General features: G+C 34.8%; 1 protein-coding gene across 4 annotated transcripts in view; it reads right to left on the bottom strand.

Annotated features, from left to right (window-relative positions):
• SLC4A10 (solute carrier family 4 member 10) overlaps positions 1-17,788 on the bottom strand; it is a 387,026-nt gene extending 369,238 nt beyond the window's left edge. For 3 of the 4 annotated variants that reach the window (XM_015110179.3, XM_077956433.1, XM_077956436.1), the window contains exon 1: positions 17,592-17,742. In XM_015110179.3, the coding sequence (XP_014965665.1) occupies positions 17,592-17,639 (48 nt within the window). In that variant the 5' untranslated portion in view covers positions 17,640-17,742. 4 annotated transcript variants of the gene reach the window in all.
• Between the last annotated feature and the right edge of the window lie 2,454 nt (positions 17,789-20,242).

The raw sequence follows: 20,242 nt of genomic DNA, 5'->3' as shown, positions 1-20,242 counted from the left end.
TTTGAAATCAAAATGGCTACTTAGTTAACTATTTTTACATTGGGATATATCATTATACTACGGAATCAAAGATAAACATATCCTTTTTGTTCTATACCAGGCCATGCTACCATCTGAAAAGATGGGGGAAATATGTTTAGATGGATGTGAAAGGTTAGGAATACTGAATTATATTGCTAAAAGAGATAGTGAAGATTAATTATGTGAAAAGAGATGGAATAATATCTTGAAATTATAAAAGGAAACAGATGGAATTATAAGATACTAAAAGGAATTTTGTGAAAAGTTGATTTTTTAAACCAGCATTCAAGGCTGAATCAATACCTTCTAAATTAATATCGTATAATTATAAGTTCCTGAATTATGAGGCATCTTCATGTGTTTTTAATGGATAATGTGGATATTAAGTTCACCTTTTCATTATCCTCATAAAGATTTAGAAAAATATTATATTACCTTATATTACACAAATGGTCTTTACTGGAGATTACAACTCCCTTTATTACACTAGCACTACTATCTAAACAACTTCTAATATCAGGCTAAGAGGATTGATGTTAGAAAATTGTTGTTGTTTAGTCTTCATGATAACCAATTATAATGAATATGTTAAAAATCTAAATAGAAAGTACTATTATTTTCACAATACCATAATGAATGTGAAACAATTACTACGGTATAACTGTTACAAGATTACTCAATTTAAAATAGATTACTCCTAATTTCAGCTCTTTAGAACTAATTGTTTTTTCAAACCACTTAAAGATAAAAAGCAGGATTATTAAATCAGAGCATTATGAGCAAGGTTCAAATAATCATGCTTCATTTCATTAACAACATATGGTGAGGCCTAGAAATTTTACTTTTGTCAAATTTGTCACATATTATGGCTTTAGGGCAGTTCTTCAACGTGGTTTTGATGATACAAAAGCTACTGGATAGTTCAAATAAGAATATCTTCATAAGAAGTGATATAAATGAAAGTATGTAAAATAATATTAATAGAATAAATAAAAACAAGTGTCTCTGTCTAGTCTATCATATTGTAATAAACAGTAAGCCTGGAAAAGGATAAGACACTGAAACACCTTGTTAATTGGATCTCTTTCAACTTTGCTCTTAAAAATTAAAAAGAATCAAAAAGAATGCCATTTTTGAGGAAGGAAAGGAACCATTGCATTCATTATTCAAAGACTGAAAATTGTCATGGCCAAAATGGTATCTAGTGAGGATCTGTAATGATAAGGCTGGAGACTTATAACTTATACCTTATAATGTACAAGGGAGTCAAGTACACAAGTATTTCAGTAATACCTTGTTACTCATGAAATTCACCTTACTGGTAAACTAAATTAAATAATGTTTCAAATTGTTCAATGTTTCTTTTGAGCTGTTATTTTTAAAGAAAAAAGAAAAAGCAGGCCAGGGAGGGTGGTGTGTGCCTGCAGTTCCAGCTACTTGGGAGGCTGAGGTAGGAGGCTGGCTTGAGACCAGGATTCGGAGGCTGCAGTGCACTGTGATGATCATGCCTGTAAACAGCCACTGCACTCCAGCAAGAGCAACATGGCAAGACCCCTTCTCAAAAGGAAGGAAGGAAAGAAAGGAAAGAAAGGAAAGGAAAGGAAAGGAAGAGAAAAGAGAAAGAAAGAAAGAAAGAAAACTTGTAAATGGAATACAAAAGAAACTTAGTAAAATGTTTACTGAGTTAATTGACAAAGTTTGTTAAATACCATTGAGGCTTCTAGTGAAAGTGAAAACTGGTATACAATCTTTCTGGAAATAATTTTAATAATACTTATAAATAGCCTTGAAAATTAGCCCAGCAGCTCCTTAATGACATGGTTCATTCAAGAGTGGATTCAGGGAAAATACAAGATGATGCTGAAAAACTCTGTGGTACCAGACTGTAAGGAAGTATTCACAAAAGGATGGAAGCATGTTAAAAAAACATGAGAGCTCTCAATTGACAGAATTCATTGAGAAAGAGTTCTCAATGTCCACAGATTAAACAATCTGAACCACAAAGTACTGGATTATGACCCAGAAAATAAACTAAATACCTTTGAGTCCATACTGAAATAAATAAATAATTGAATAAAAAAATGGAGAAGTAACAGGTCTTCTCTACAGATTTCCAATATCTAAATGCAGAAAGAATAAGAGAAATAGTCACCATGAGCTATTACAAACAGAACTGCTTTCTTGATTTATTTTTCAGATAGTTTCCTGTTGGTATATAAAAATGCTACTAATTAGCATTTTGTATTTTGTATTCTGCAATTTTACTGCATTTATTTTCTAGCCCTAACAGTATTTTGGTGAAGTGCGTAGGGTTTTTCATATATAAGATCATGTAGTCTGCAAACAGGGACAATTTTTGACTTCTCATTTCCAATTTAAATGACCTTTCTTTCTTTCTTTTGCCTAATTGCTCTGGCGAGGACTTCCAGAATTCTGTTGAATAAAAGTGGCGAAGTGGGCATCCTTATCTTGTTTTAGATTTCCGAAGAAAAGCTTTCTACTTTTCCCCTTTCAAGTATGATGTTAACTGTGGGTTTGCCATACATGGCCTTTATTGTGTTAAGGTATGTTCCTTCTCTATCTAATTTGGAAGGGTTTTTATCAGAAAGGGGTATTAAATTTTATCAATTGCTTTTTCTGCATCTATTGGGATGATCATATGGTTTTTGTTCTTCTTTCTGTTAATGTGGTGTATCATGTTTTTTGATTTACATACGTTTGCATCCCTGAAATAAATCCCACTTGATTGTGGTGAATGATCTTTCTGATGTGCTGGGTTCATTTTGCTAATATTTTGTTCAGGACTTTTATGTACATGTTCATTAGGGATATTGGCCTGTAGTTTTCTTATTTTGTTGTGTCCTTGTCTGGTTTTGGTATCAGGGTATTGCTGGCCTCAAAGAATGAGTTAGGAAAAATTTCCCTCACTTCAATTACTGGGATAGTTTGAGAAGAATGGTATTTGTTCTTTATGTGTTTGGAAGGATTCAGCAGTAAAGTCATTAGGACCTGGGCTTTTCTTTGATGGGAGACTTTTTATTACTGATTCAATCTCATTACTTGTTATTGGTCTGTTCTGGTTTTCCACTTCTTCATGATTCAGTCCTGGCAGGTTGTATGTGTCTAGGAACTTATCCATTTCTTCTAGGTTTTCCAATTTTTTTTGTTGTATAGTTGTTCATAATAATCCTTTGTGTTTCTTTGACCATAAGTTGAAATGTCTACTTTTTTATCTCTGATTGTATTTATTTGTCTTTCTTTTTTTCTTAATTGGTCTAGCTCAAGATTTATCTATTTGATTACCTTAAAAAAAAGAAATACCTATAAATAAATTTAACCAAGGAGATGAAATATCTCTAAAATAAAAACTATAAAACATTTAGGAAAGAAATTGAAGAAGACACAAATGAAGAGATATCCCATGATGATGATTTGGAAGAATTAATATTGTTAAAATGCTCATACTACTCAAAGCAATATACAGAATTAATGTAATCCCTATCAAAATACCAATGACATTCTTCACAAAAATAGAAAAATATCTTAAATTTTCTACAGAAGCCCAAAAGACCCTAAATAGCCAAAGATATCTGAGCAAAAAGAAGAAAGCTAGAGGTATCACACTACCTGACTTCAAAATATACTTCAAAACAATAGTAACCAAAATATCATGGTGCTGGTATAAAAACAGACTCATAAATCAATGAAACAGAAGAGAAAACCCAGAAACAAATCCACGTATTTACAGCCAAATTATTTTTGACAAAGGCACCAAGAGCACACATTGAAAAAAGCCTTGTCAATAAATGATGCTGGGAAAACTATGGCCACATGTACAAGAATGAAACTAGACCCCTATGTATCACCATATAAAAAAATCAACTCAAAATGGATTAAAGACTTAAATGTAAGACCTGAAACTATAAAACTACTAGAAGAAAACACATAGAGGAAATGCTTCATGATATTGGTCTGGGCAAGGATTTTCTGGATAAGACCTCAAAACCACAGGCAACAAAAGCAAAAACAGACAAATGGGATTACATTAAGCTAAAAAGCTTCTGCTCAGTAAAGGAAACAACAAGCAGAACAAAAAGACAACTTAATTGGACAAAATATTTGCAAACCTTGCATCTGACAAAAGGTAAATATCCAGAATTTATAAAAAATTCAAACAATTAAATAGCAAAAAATTAAACCAGAAACTCAATTAAAAAGCAAAAAATTAAATCACCTAATTTAAAAATGGGCAAAATATCTGATTAGACATTCATCAAAATAAGACATACAAGTGCCTAACTAGCATATGAAGAACTGCTCAACATCACTAAGAATCAGGGAAATGCAAATCAAAACCACAATGAGATGTCACTCCCCAGTTAGAGTGGCTATTACAAAAAGAGAAAAACAAACAAACAAATGCTGGCAAGAATGTGGAGACTTTCTCACAATTGGTGAGAATGTAAATTTATGCAGCCATTATGGACAATATCCTCAAAAAGTTAAAAATAGAACTGTTATATGACCCAACAATCCAACTACTGGCCATATATCTAAAGGAAATGAAACCCGTATGTTGAAGAAATATTTGTACTCCCATGTTTACTGCAACACTATTCACAATATCCAAGACATAGAATCAAATTAAGTGTCCATCAATGAATTTGGATTCAATTAAATCCACACAATGAGTGGATTTAAAAATGTAAGCCAGATAGGCTGGACACAGTGGCTCACACCTGTAATCCCAGCACTTTGGGAAGCCAAGGTGGGCGGATCACCTAAGGTCAGGAGTTCGAGACCAGCCTGGCCAACATGGTAAAAATCTGTCTCTACTAAAAACCCAAAAAAATTTACCAGATACGGTGGCAGGTGCCTGTAGTCCCAGCTACTCAGGAGCCTGAGGCAGGAGAATTGCTTGAACCCAGGAGGCAGAGGTTGCAGTGAGCCAAGGATCGCGCTACTGCACTCCAGCCTGGGCAACAAAGTGAGACTCTGTCTCAAAAAAAAAAAAAAAAAAAAAAAATATATATATATATATATATATATATATATATGTAAAATAAAAATTAAAATGTAGGCCAGATATAGTGATGCATGCCTGTAATCCCAGTGCTTTTGGGAGGCAGAGGCAGGAGGATTGCCTGAGGCCAGTAGTTCAAGACCAGGCTGAGCAACATAGTGAGATCCTGTCTCTACACTAAAAAAAAAAAAAAAATTAATTAGCCAGGCATGGTGGTGCACACTTGTAGTCCTACCTACTCAAGAAACTGAGGTGAGAGGACTACTTCAACCCAGGTCCTTGAGGCTGCAGTGAACTATGATTGTACCACTAAACTCCAGCCTGGGTGACAGAGCAAGACCTTGTCTCTTAAAAAAATAAAAAGGCCAGGCATGGTGCCTCACACCTGTAATTCCAGCACTTTGGGAGGACAAGGCGAGTGGAACACCTAAAGTCAGGAGTTCCAGACCAGTCTGGCCAACATGGTGAAACCCCATCTCTACTCAAAATACAAAAAAGTTAGCCAGGTTTGGTGGTGGGCGCCTGTAATCCCAGCTACTCAGCAAGATAAGGCTGAGTGCCTGTAGTCCCAGCTACTCAGGAGGCTGAGGCAGGAGAATTGCTTGAACCCAAGAGGTGGAGGTTGCAGTGAGCTGAGACCATGCCACTGCACACCAGCCTGGGCAGCAAGAATGAAACTCTGACTCAAAAAAGGTAAATAAATAATAAATAATAAAAATAAAAATGTAATATACACACACAATAGAGTACTATTCAGCCACAAAAAGAATGAAATCCTGTCATTTACAACATAGATAAACCTACAGAACATTACATTAAGTGAAATAAGTTTGGCACAGAAGGACAAATACTGCATGATCTCACTTTTACAAGGGGTCTTCAAAAAGTTCACAGAAAATGTGTATTATAAGAAATTTGCATGAATTTCAAAAAACATTGCACCAAAATAAACTCATACTAACTTGTTATAACATGTCTGATGAGTATCTAGAGGCACCTAGAAAGATAAGACATGAGTTTGAAAATAGCCCATATCAAAGTAACACAAATTCTGCTAAAATTGAACCAAGAACAAACATCAAATTTATGGTGAAGACTGAGTGGAAGAATGCTGAAATCATTGATGCTTTATGGAGACAATGCCTGAAATAAGTCAACAGTTCACAAATAGATAACTCATTTTAAGAAGGGAAGAAACAACGTTGAAGCCCACAGTGGCAGATCATTTATATCAATTTTCAAGGGAGAAAATAATCTTGTTTGTGCCCTAATTGAAGAGGACCAATGATTAACAGCACAAGTGATAGCCAGCACCATAGCCATACCAATACTTCAGCTTGCACAATTTTGACTGAAAAATTAAAGTTTAGCAAACTTTCAACTAAAACTGTGTCAAAATCATTGCACCCAAATTATCTGCAGACAAGAGCAGAACTTTCAATTAAAATTTTAAACAAATGGAATCCAGATCCTGAAGCATTTCTTTGATGAACTGCAAAAGAGATGAAACATGGCTTTACCAGAATGATCCTGAAGACAAAGCACAATCAAAGCAATGGCTACCAAGAGGAGGATGTGGTCTTGTCAAAGCAAAAGCAGACTGATTAATAACAAAGGTCATGGCATCGGTTTTTTGGGATGCTGAAGTCATTTTGCTTGAGGACTTTCTGGAGGGCCAAGGAATGACAACATCTGCTTGGTATGAGAATGTTTTGAGCAAGGTAGCCAAAGCTTTAGCAGAAAAGTGCCCAGAAAAACTTCACCAGAGTCTTTCTCTACCACAACAATGTTCCTACACATCCCTCTCATCAAACAAGGGCAATTTTGAGGGAGTTTCAATGAGAAATTATTAGGGATCCACCTTAAAGTCCTGGTTTGGCTCATTCTAATTTCTTTTTTGTGTAAATCTTTTAAAAAATCCATAAAGGGCACCCATTTTTCTTCAGTTAATAATGTAAAAGAAATACTGCATTGACATGGTTAAATTCCAAGACCCTCGGTTCTTTAGGGATTAATTAAATGGCTGTTATCATCACTTACAAAAGTGTCTTGAACTTGATAGAGCTTATATTGAGAAATAAAGTTTATATTTTATTTTTACCTCTTAATTACATGTTTCTACAAACCTTTTGAAGTCTTGTTATATGTGGAATCTTAAAAAGTTATTTCCATAGAAGTAGAGAATAGAATAGTAGTTACTAGAGGCTGGGGAAGGTAGGGAGAAGGGAATGATGGGGAAAAGTTGGTGAACGGGCACAAAGTTACAGTTAGATTGGGGGAATAATTTCTGGTATTCTATTGTACAGTACAGTGAATATAGTTAACACTTATGTATTGTATATTTCAAAATAGCTAAAATCAAGGATTTTGAATGTTCTTATAATAAAGAAGTAAGTGTTTGAGGTGATGGATATGTTAATTACCCTTATTGGATTATTATATTATTATACAATGTATACTTGTGTCAAAACATCGTATCATACATATTTATAGAATAAATATGTATAATTATTATGTGTCTATTAAAAACCAAATAAAAGTTTTAAAAAGTCATGAGGCAGACACCTCCATAAGTGAAACAGGAAATATTTACCAATGAGTGCTAAAATTAGTGTGCAAAAGTTTGAGGAGAAATAGGATAGTCACATAGTCTCAAAATATCTCCCCAAATATATTATTACAAAGGGAAACTTTCTTGACTTTTCAATGGGAAAAAAACAGAAGATAACTCTGTAATCAAAGTTAATGTCACCAGAAGTAAGATATGTATATCCTGATATAATGAATGGAAAATGGAATATCACTTCTACAGTATTATTGACAAACAGTGCATAACCTCAATCTAACTATGAAAACCTCAAACACAAATTGAGTAACAATCTCCAAAAAATTGACCTGTACACTTCAAGAGTGGCAAGGTCATGAAAGAAAAAGACTCAGTAACTGTCACAAACTGGAGATTAAAGAAATGTGATATCTAAGCACAATATGGTACTCTGAATTGTATCCTAGAACAGAAAATGGACATTAGTGAAAACACTGGTGATATTCGAATATAGTAGTTTAGTTAATATAATTGTATCAATGTTAACTTTCTAGTTCTTATCATTAATAATACTTATGTAAGATGTTAACAGGGTAAGGTAGATGAAAAGTATATGGGAATTCTGTACTATTTTTGCAAGCAATCTGTGAGTAAAAATAGTTAAAACATGACAAAATTAGTTTATATTTACTTTTGATGCCTTCTAAACTATCTTAAAAAATCAAGTATTAATTTTATAATTAGAAAAAGGATTGCATTGTATTATAATTATCAATTTATATTATTGACATACTTCTATATTATTGCCAAATGGATAAATCAAGTTATTGAGTAAGCATTATTGAATCAAGGATTGAATTAATTGTGCATATCAGATAATGATTTTCATTCAAAAGGAAAACTATTAAGTCAAGAATAACAGCTACTGTTATTAAGTCCTTAGTCTAAATGATATAATATGTATCTTTTCATTGCTTCTCACAAACCTGGGAGATAGATATATTATTACCATTCCTATTTTATAGGTAAGAAAAGTAAGACTTTGAAAACCTAGATAACTTGCCAAAGTTGACATACCTCCTAACCGAAACCTTTAGAATTGTCCAACTTCAGTGTCCAAACTCTTAACAATTAATGTCTGCTAGTGTTGTTGCTTAATCTATTACCCATGATATATTTAACAAGGAGTTCCATGCACTTGGCTCTGTGAGAGCAGCACAAAAATTATCTAAAATAAGCTGCTTTCAAGAATCTAGCTACTGATTGAGGCAACAAGTTATATGTATTTGCATTTAAGCAAAATAATTTACATACAGATGCTTCTCAATTTACAATGGAGTTATACCCTGATAAATCCATTGTAAACTGAAAATTTCATAAGTTAAAAGTGCATCTTCCATATATGGCATTTTCCATTTACAATGGGTTTATCCAGAGGTAACACCATGCAAAGTTGAGGAGTATACTGAATGTCCATAGATTTTGTACCATGGTAAAGTTGAAAAATCATAAGCAACCAATCATAAATTGAAATCATCAGGATATATATACATGTATATACACAATATTGCAAAGCAATAGGTAATATGCTTAATAAGTAAATAAGCACTTAATTTTTCTAGCCCATTATGATTTATTGGTAAAAAGGCTGTTTTGTGGCAAACTTAGTCTCCCAGCATTCTTACAGTTAAAATAATTTATAAATATATGATGATCTTTCTATTTTGTTGATATTTAAGGCAAAAATTCTCAAGATTTAATGTACATAAGAATCACCTAGCAGTTTTTTAAATGCTGGTGTCCTTACTACTACCCTTTAACATTCTCAGACTGTGGGCTTAGATGAGGTCTGGAACTTGAATTTTTAACTAGCCCTCCTGACGATTCTGATGCAGGTGGTCCTCAAGAGTAAGGTTTTCAATAATCCCATTGTTTAGGAAAAAAATACCAAATTTTTATATTTACTATAAGTGCTCTGTCAATTATATATCACATGTTTTTAACAGACATTTATATCATAAAGTTATATTACAAAGTACATGGTTATACACTCAAATAACAAATTATATTATACCTTAAGGGTGTGTATTGCTGCTGACTCTGTGTTGGGTTTGTTGTGCGTATGTGCTGTTTTTTTTTTTTTTTTTTCATTTTTAAACCACATTCATATAAATGAAAAAATCAGAAGCATTTGGAGAGGCTTATTCCCAGAAAAGCTTAAATATCAACAGAAATTCACCACTTTATGAAAAAAGCAGTGTGGATCTAACAATAATGAAATGTGCTTCCTAAGCAGAGCTATGTTTTGATCCCATCTGGTAGTTGTTATATACCTATTTTTCATGTCACTTGCTTTCTGAAATTTGACTAGGTCATCATCTTTGATATCAAAGCCTCATTACTCAAAAGGGGGAAAAAAAGACACTAGAAAGAAATAGCCTTCTCTAAATAATTTTGGTTTTCCAGAATTAGCAAGAACAAGTGGAGTTACAAATAAATGTTGGAGGCACTCCAGCAACCTAGCACATTCAATATGCAATGGGAAAATTCTGCCTTAAAAACTTGCTTATTAGATCCTTAGAGCATAATTTTCATGATGAATGAGCAAGTCGTGCTGATGTTGGTAGAGGGACTTTGTCATTAATTCAAAGCTATACCAAGAGTCTTTGGCTATAATATATCCTCACTCTATCCAACTGAGTTTGTATATTAATCTCCATTTTCATCTTCTGAGAACACCTCTCGAGTTCTGAGCTACTTGGAATTCAACATGAATTTGGTATTTAAGCTCAATGTAGGAACCATTATATAAATGGCACTTCTGCATTTTTTTGTGTTATTCTTGCTATATTGCATAGAAATTTACACTGAGACAAGACTACAAAATATTGCCATAAGAAATTAAATATCTAAATACAGTGTGACTCAAGTGACATAGTTATATCTCTCTCTGGTACATAGAATGTACCATATATTCTCTTAACTCAGCTTTGAAGATATATTCCAAGACCTCTAGGTCTGCAAATAACCTGAAACCCTGACCAATCTCAGCATCATCTTGACAAAGAGAAGGAAATTTGTAGTAAAGAATTTCTTGTGGGGGGTGGAAGTTATTTTTATTTTGTGAATATTTTATTTGCCCTCTTCTTATAAGCATTTTAGATCCTCAGCCTTCTCCTTCTTCATGATAATGCTAAACAGTAACTTACTTTTAAAATAATGTTTGAAATAAAATTTGCATAACATAAAATTCACCATTTTACAGTGTGCAATTCATTGGTTTTCAGTATATTCAGAGTGTTGTGTAACCATCACCACCACGTAATTCCAGAACATTTCCATCACCACAAAAAGAAACTCTGTACCTATTAGCAGTCACTCCTAACTCTCCCCTATATCCCAGGTCCTGGCAACCACTAATCTACTTTATATCTCTAAGGATTTGCCTATTCTAGACATTTCATATAAACTGAATCATGAAATATGTGTCCAAAAAGACCTGACATTTTATAGCACCTTGTAGCAGAGTACTTTCATATTTTATTGGAGGGGAAGATGTGAAAGCTCATTTCATAATGGAATTCTTTTTTATTGTTTAATTAGCTTTAAGGAAGACAAGTTACTTATTAACTAGATAAAATATTTTCAAATCCTAGCTTAGCACTTCTTAGCTATGTGAACTTGGATAATTTATACAACTCTCTCGACCTCAGTTTCTCATCTGCTAAGCTGGAAAACATTAGCAACTTTTCAGGATTATCATGAGGATTACAGATGTTTGTACCTATCATGAGCCTGAGACAATATCTAGTATTACTTTACAAACATTGCCTAATTTCCATTTTAATTTGGAACTCAGCTGTTGATGCTATGATAGTAATAGAGACTATATAATAGTGGAAAGAATGATAAGTGAATAATCAAGAGATTTGGACTCTAGGCTGAGTTCTGCCACTAACTAGAATCATAAGTAGCATACCCTTAAATATATCTCTTTACATCTTTGATGTCCAGCTCCATCATCCATAAATTAAGGAGCCAGTCTAAAATCTAGACTCCGGTTGATCTCTACAGTCCTCTGGTCAAAACATATATGAAGCTATCTATTAAAAATGACAGTGTCAATAATGAATAACCTCCCAAAACAATCTATGTCAGAAAATAGAAAGGAGGAATACTCCCTAACTCAGTATGTGAGGCCATCACCCTAATACCAAAATCAAACAAAGATATTATAAGAAAAGACTGCAAACCAATATCCCTCATAAACATGAATGCAAAACTCTCTACAAAATATTACCAAATCAAATCCGACAATGTATAAAAAACTGACAACACCAAATGCTGGTAAGCGTGTGGAGCAAGAGGAAGTTTCATTCATTGCTGGTGAGAATACTAAGTAGTACTGCCACTACTAAAAACAGCTTGGCAGTTTTTAAAAGTACTAAATACTCTTATACAATTCAGTAATAACATTTCTTAGTATTTACCCAAAGAAATTGAAAATATGTCCACACAAAGATCTGCACATGGATGTTTATACCAGATTTACTCATAATTGCCAAACTTGGAGGCAACCCAGATATTTTTCAGTGGGTATATGGATAAATAAACTGTAGTACATCAAGACAATGAAATATAATTCGGTGATAAACAGAAATGAGATATCAAACCATGAAAATATATGGAGAAAATTTAAATACCTATTACTAAATGAAAGAAGCCAATCTGAAAAGGCTATGTACTGTGATTCCAACTATATAATACTCTAAAAAATGCAAAACTATGAAGAAAGTAAAAAAAGTCAGTGGTTGCCAGGGTTTAGTGGAAAGGGATGGATGAATAGGCAGAGCACAGAGGATCTTTAGGGCAGTGAAGTGACTCTGTATAGTACTATAATAGTGGATACATGTTATTACAAATTTGTCCAAAGCTATAGGATGCCCAACACCAAGTCCTAATGCAAACTGTGGATTTTGGGTGATAATGTTTCATCAACTGTAACAAATGTACCACTCTGGTGAGAGATCTTGTTAATCGGGGAGGCTATGTATGTGTAAAGGGCAGGGGATATAGGGGAAATCTCTGTACCTTCTGCTTACTATTGCTGTGAACCTATATTGCTCTAAAAAATAAGACATACATATATATATATATATATATATATATATATATATATATATATATATGTAATTCCATAAAAGATGCCAAATTATTCCCTTTTTCTAAAAAACAAAAAAGCAGTACACCACAAATAGTATCTGAGACAACTGTTTGTGGTGCGAGAATATATTAAAACTTCATTTTAAGTTTATTTTACCTAAAAATAAAGCATAAAACTTAACTAATATTTACTATATAGATTGACAATGGTGTCCTCACAGAAAGTCAAGTGATCATTGTCATGTGTCCTATGTGATATCAGAAAGGAAGAGGTGAAGTCTCTCTCACAGAAGGGCTGAGAGGGGCATCAACATTTCTCCACTTACTTGTAGCACATCAAAATACACTGCAATCTATTCATGCCCAGTTTGGACTTCTGAAGCAAGCATTATTCAAGGTTAGAAAGAAATGATACACTGGCAGTATCATTGTATTCTGACCATGCTCTCTGACTCTATTTGAGTTCCAGACCCTGGCCCAGATATTTTCTAACTCTTCATCATAAACTAGCCTACTTCCTAATCTGATCTCAATATTTTATCATAAACATAATATTAATAAAGAAGTAAACTTAATTCCTACAGACTTCAGATTCTACCACTCATTCCCAACCTTAGCATTCTATACATATATTTTATTTCTATAGTCACTTACCATGCTAGAGTAACAATTCAAATCATGAAAGTAGAAATGGGGATTAATTTCTTATACTGCATTTTGCCTCCTACTGACTATGAAGTGTAGTGAGTATGTTTTCTTTAAACTCAGATTATAATTTAAATTTCAATTCAAATTAAAAAGAAAAAACAATATTACTTAGCCAATCCATGTGCTCTTTTTGTTACTTTGACATTTTAGTCCCATTTTCCTTTCCCTGATTTAATAATATTAAAGACTTTTTATAACTTTTTTCCACAAATAAAACAATTCAATAAACTGGGCCACTTGGAAATATGGAATTAGCACTTTCTAAAAGTACTAAATCCAATCATCTATCCTATATTATCAGATTACATTTTAAAAGTGAACTTTACTGTAGTTTTATACCTTAGGGAAATGTTACGAGTAAGCTCAACTTAAGTCCTTTTTCAGACATCAGAATCTTAGAAGGGATCCAAAGTGAACTCACTATAGATCACCCAAGATTAAATGTCATGAGATATAAATATTTGTTATATATTCTCCTGGAAGCTTCTTCCATGGCCTGATAATTTTTAAATTGTTAGGTTAATCCTAAAAGCAAATTCAACATTGAATATCAAACGAAAATGTGAAATCATAATGTAATCCTAAATATTTGGCTTTGTACTTTTAAAAGGCTAATTCCATCCTTACTAAAATGATATCACCATTATTACTGTTACATATATTCCCCATATACATCCATCTCAAAAAGGTTATAACAATTATTAAACATTTGAGGAGAAAGCAGCAGTCTCTTAAAAAGGTAAATCGAGTCCTATTTCTAGTCTAGCTGGAGTGTGAGGTTTCACTTATATAGGGTGTTTGCCTGCCTTATTTATTGCTGCATCTCCAGCACCAAGAATGGGACTGGCCAACAGTAGGCACTTAAGAGAATGCATCTTTCTGGTACACTTTTTCTATAACTTCAGACATAACAGTCAGTTGCTACCAAAACCAGACTATACACTTAGCCAACAAGAGTGAACGCCCTAACCCTTGGAGTGATTAGAGTCTACAAAATGCAATGATGGCTTGTCCAGCAAAAGGAAATTATCACTGAAGCTTCCTAAGAAGCACTGGGAAAAAAAGAGAAACATGTCTAGGCCTTCTCTGCCCATATCCTTCAAATGTACTTTATATATACTATACTAAATGGAGGTAAACCCTGGGAGGCTTAATGAGAATCTGTTCCTCCATTTCACTTGACTCAGGATTAATACATTCACTCATCTGACATTCTTATCTATTCTTATTTCTCTTTCTTTTTCACTTCTCTAACTTTCTACCTCTCACTGCTTCTGTCCCATATCTAATATTGGCTTTTAATGCCTGTCCAATTGGCTCTCCAAGCATATTGCAAAGTTTTCATAATAATAACTAAAAAATTCCACCTCCCACCTCCACTATGAAGAGTCTTTTCCAGTTCTCCATTTTCCACTTTTCCTTCTTGGTAGACAGTACTGACAAGCCGCTTTTCGTAAAAACCTGAAACCTATGCATCATCTCAGTATCTATATTGAGATGAATATAACCATAACATATTCATTTACAGCAAGATTGACAATGACAATAGCAAGTAAGTTTTATTGAACACTTACTAAATGTCAGAAACTTCATATAAGTTATTTAACTTGCTCATTCCAAAACTCAAGAGATATATAGTAACATTCCCTTTTCATTTTTCAGTTGAAGACACTATGACTTATAACTTTCCCAATATCATTTAACAAATAAATAGCAGTGTTGGGCCTTGACTGTGTTCTAAATATTATGCCATATTGCCTCTCACATAATTATTTGCAAAGTCGTCTGATTAATTTTCTAAAACAAAGCCCAAAGCTCTCTTCCAAGCATAAAAACTTCAGTCCAGGAACGGATCATGTTAAGCCTGGTTAAGAATGTAACGTAAAAAATATTAAATTTTTTTTAAAATTTCTGAACTAGTTTTAGATGACCTAAATTCTAGTCCTGGTTTCATCACTGGGTGATCTTAGACATGTTATTCAGACTCCCTGTACCTCAATTTCTCACCTTGAAAATGAAAATAATAAAATCTGCTTTACATAACATGTTTGTTTTGAAAACTAAACAAAAAAAGATTTTCATAAAAGCAACTGGGGGAGTTGCTATACAAGTATAAAATTGGACCAGTAATTCAGCATCCTCTCTAGCCCATCGGGCTTGTTTTTCTTGTAATGATCTGCTAATATGATTCTCTTTTACCATTAAACTGTCACCATTTTGTACTGACCATTAACCCCATGGCATGCAAATTTTGACTCTCGCTTTCAAAAATTTCCCTGAGATGTATTGTAGACCTTTTCTGGAAAGACTTTTTTTTCTCTGCTCTTTTAAGCTATAAATTGGTTGCCCATCTAGCCCAGTAATGTCATCCTCTTAAATTCCTCTAGTTAATCCTCATTTGGTCCTAAACCCTTTAACTGTTCCCCACAAGTGACAATCCATAAGCCACATCAAACTGGCTTCAGCCTGCTTTTCTAGGACAGGTTTCAACACCCCACCCCACCCCCACTGCCAGCCAAAAAAAAAAAAGAGTTGGGGGTTTCCCTAAACCTTCCCTAACTCCCATACCACGATTCCTGTGTATAGTTCCTGTCTCATCCAGGGAACAAGAGTTCCCTGATATTCTTAACACTATTTATTCTGAATACTAACAGAATCCTAATTTATGTATTTGTCAAGTTTGGGAAGATGGACAAATCTTTTACACTTTTTTTTATAACTCCACTTTGATGCCACAAAGAAATATCTCTATGTTTTAGGCAGGCAGGATAATTGACAAACTTCTTTCTCCCGTTCCCTTTCTCCCGGCCCCCTGCCCCCACGCTGCCCCTGTCCTCTACTGAGACTCTATTCTTGTGGTAACTCCTTGCATTCTTCCCATCACTCTGCTCCCTCCCTGCTCAAACCTGGCGTCCGCAGGAGAACTGGGCATGCTCAGTCGCCACAGTTGATTCCGGGGATGCAAACTGGAATCTTTTTGCAGCATGTGAGCCCGGCAGGAGAGGTAAGGCCCTGAAAATACAGTGGCCCAGAATTTGCCCACTCCTCCTACGGAAGCATTTTGTTGAAAACCTAGGAATGGACTCGGAAATGGACAGCTCACCGCCGGTCCCTTCCGTGCAAGGTGGGTCACCAACCGTAGTAACAGGGAGCTGAGAAACAGCCCCTCCGTCTGCTTTGGTGCAGGGAGGGGATTTCTGCTGTGGTAGCACTGATAGATGGCTGGAAGCTATGACTGTCATCTCTGTTGCATCAAGAAAATACTGTTTTGGTTTTTTTCCTTAAACACAGCAACAGCAGCTGCTCCAGACTCAAAAAGATGTTGCCTGAAGATCTCCAAAGTCTGCGAGCCAGACAGAGAGATTGTGGAGAGGATAAGCAAATCAATCACTTATTCAAAAATTAAATTTAGGGAAACAGCTTAAGAACCCAGAGATAAACAGATAGGCTATTACCAAATGTCAGTTCAGAAACCTTTCTGATATTCAAATCTGAATTGTGTGTCTGTCCCCCCAAAATGCATACCTTCTTTGTATAAAAACCATTACACATTTCCCTTTGAGAAAGAGACTGAACACACACACGCACACGCGCGCGCGCGCACACACACACACACACACACACACACACATACACGATCGTCCTGTTCTTTCCCCTGGTTTCTGTGGAGACTAAATCTTTAGAGCTGCAACAGCAGCAGATTCCCTCACCTCACTGCCTGGGGATGAGGCAGGGGGAGGAAATTGGACAGGGATTAAACATGATAAAAGGGGGCTTCTTTGCAAGGGCTTAAACCAGTACACAGTCTGAGAAACAGAGAGATAAGCAGTAACAGGCAGGCAGAGAGACACATAACTGCCCCTGCTGCTAAAACCTAGCCATTTCTTCAAACAGCAGCAAACATGAGACATTTCATCACCGTAGTGCATCCATATTGAGAAGGGGGGGAGAATCGTGTGCTTTGCTTTATGCATTTCAGTCTCCCAAGATGGGAGGAGACCCCTGTCCATATGTCGTAGGAGCTATCCACCACCCCAAAAGTACACTCACTTCACCTAGCTAGCAGACCACTTGCCTAACAGGTTTTGCAGCAAACACGGTTAATCTATGTGATAGCAGGTTGTCTCTTACCGTAGGCAGCAGCGGCTCCATTTGGGCTCCCTGGTCTTTAATCTCCATGTTTTATAACGCCTCTGGAATAAGCACCTTGCTCTGCAGTGTCTTCAGTGTCTTACACTCAGCCCGGCACTCGCTCTGCTTAGTATTCGGATCAGGTAGCTCTGAAGCAGGAGGCAATTGCACACTCCAACTCACCAGAGTCACATGGCTCCTACTCACTCGGGCTGCTGGCCAGGTTTTGCACTGAATGCCTTGGATCCCTGGGCCGGTAAGAGAGATCCCCCAAGCCCTATATCTCTGCCCACACCTGGCTACTAGCATAAAATACAGCAGACAATGCTACAAGTCTAATGGGCATTAAGAATCTCACCTAAGATGCTCACTTTTCATATATACTAGTCCAAGTTGGCCTCCAACCAAATCAGTCTGATTTTGACACTTTGAAGTAACTCACTTCATTCTCAGAACCCCATAGGAGACATAATTCAAGCAAGATGATGTCAATAAGGTTTACTAGGTGTTCTGCTCTGAGTACCTGGGGGCTTTTAAAACCGATAAGATGACCTTAATATTAGCAAGTCTTATTGAGGCTGAAGTATTCACCACCAACGACAACAAAATCAAGCATTTAAGTCACTGTTGACTCAATAAGGATTGGACAGATATTTTCAGCATTTTAAAAGTGAAAAACTTAGGTAAGTCACACATTATTAAAAATAAAGTATCTGTTTTTCTATGATTTCCCAACAAAAATGACAGAGAAAGAAAATATTTTGATAGCAGGAATGATTAAGATACTAAAGCACTTTGAAAAGACAATGAATCTGAAAAGAACAGCCCAAGCATATATCCCTTTGCCTAAAAATTTAAACAAAATAGGGGTAGGGGATTATTTAAATAATCCACAGAAGAAAAGATACGCTCTTTCGTAGGAAGAAGTAGTTTGTGAGGATCATCAAGTGACTATACATATTTCCTAAAAGTGATTATAGATCTAGAGTATTTTAAGTAATGAAGCCCATATATCACTGAACTCCAGACTAAATGTATGGAGGTTACAAATGAAGAGTAATAAAGAACTTTCAGGGATTGAAAGAGGTTGACTAAAAACTATTAACGTAGTTTACCTTAAATAAGAAAAATTTTACCAGATTCTAAAACCTTTAATAAGCAGAAATGAATAAATTTTAAGCAATACACCAAAATTTCCCATAATGCTCATTGCAAGTGGAATTATGGATAACTTTTATCTGCTTTCCTTCTCAATACAATTCTTTAAAACAAGCTTCTAATATTTTTATAAGAAAACAATTATTTTTAAAACCCTAATGATTAATATATTTAAGTGGCTACTTTGTGCATAGCATACTGAGTTGATACCAAGGGTTTACATAACAAGATATCTGACTGGGAATTTACTGATATGGGGGTCAATTTTATTTTCTACCACAGACTGATGAATAAAAGCTACCTTCCCATTCAAGTGACCATAATCAACAATCACAAACAATTTGTTAGAGTAAAAATAGTAACTTCACTTCAGAAAGATTGTTTCTATCCCATTGAGAAGCCTATGTTGTCCCACTTATATTTCTTCAAAATTAATTTAAATATAACTAAGAAAAAGTCTGGCCCTTAATTCCAAAAGTCAAAATAAAAGTAATATTGTATTTAAAATTACTTTTTATCAATATTTTCCTAAATGTGTATAATTAAACGACAAAGGTACTTTGCTGGAACAACCATTGCTTGAGTGCTTACGATATGACAGAGCTACTATTTCTGCCAATATAATAGGACTTAGCCAGGGTTGCAACAGCAGACAGTCTACTTCTAAAGATCAAGAAAGCCTATGGATCTAAAGTTGTCTGATCCAAGATGTCAACTACCAGCCTAGCACAACAAAGTGGAGAAAGAGAAAATGATCCTCATTTAATCTGCTGCCTATCTAATAGAATATATTAGAATTAATGCCCATGACCTGAGAGAATGCATCCACATACTAAATAAGTCCCAATGAAGAAGATATGTATAAAACTAATAACTCCTAGGAGGAAAACAATCAGTAGGTAGTGAAATTTTTCCTAACAAAATCATAGAATTTTACAGCTCAACTTCTCCATTGATTTTCAAACTCAGAAAGTGAAGAGAAACAGATGGGAACAGGAAATACAAATTGCATGAACAACTTTTTCTCAACTACATATTATCTGCCTTGGAGATTCTGCTATGTCCTTGGTGGGGATGAGGAGAAGAAATAGGTGAGGATATACTTTTTGAAAAATATTCCCAGGTAAATATTATATTTCTTCCAGTCTGGAGCTCTTTCTACTACAGTAAAGTTTCCTTGGATCCGAGATGATAAAAATAGGTTCCTGTTTAGCCTGCTCCTATTTAGAAATTCAATGAGATTCTATTAGTACAATTTGACAGCAATGATTTCAATCATCACATTAAAGTAATGCAAGACTGAATTTGTCCAAGGAACTAAATGTTCCAGACATCCTACTAGAATAAGACAATAGTCTGATTTTCACTCAGTCAGTCCTACTATGTGTGAGGTACTATGCTACTTGCTGTCATACACAGCAATATTAAAGTGGAATTTTTCTCTCTGAAGAATGAAATAAAAGTAGGGATCGGCCACAAGCCAACCATACAGA

This window comes from Macaca mulatta, chromosome 12 (genome assembly GCF_049350105.2).
Source record: "Macaca mulatta isolate MMU2019108-1 chromosome 12, T2T-MMU8v2.0, whole genome shotgun sequence".
Taxonomy (NCBI): domain Eukaryota; kingdom Metazoa; phylum Chordata; class Mammalia; order Primates; family Cercopithecidae; genus Macaca; species Macaca mulatta.
This window is presented reverse-complemented; position numbering and strand designations above follow the sequence as displayed.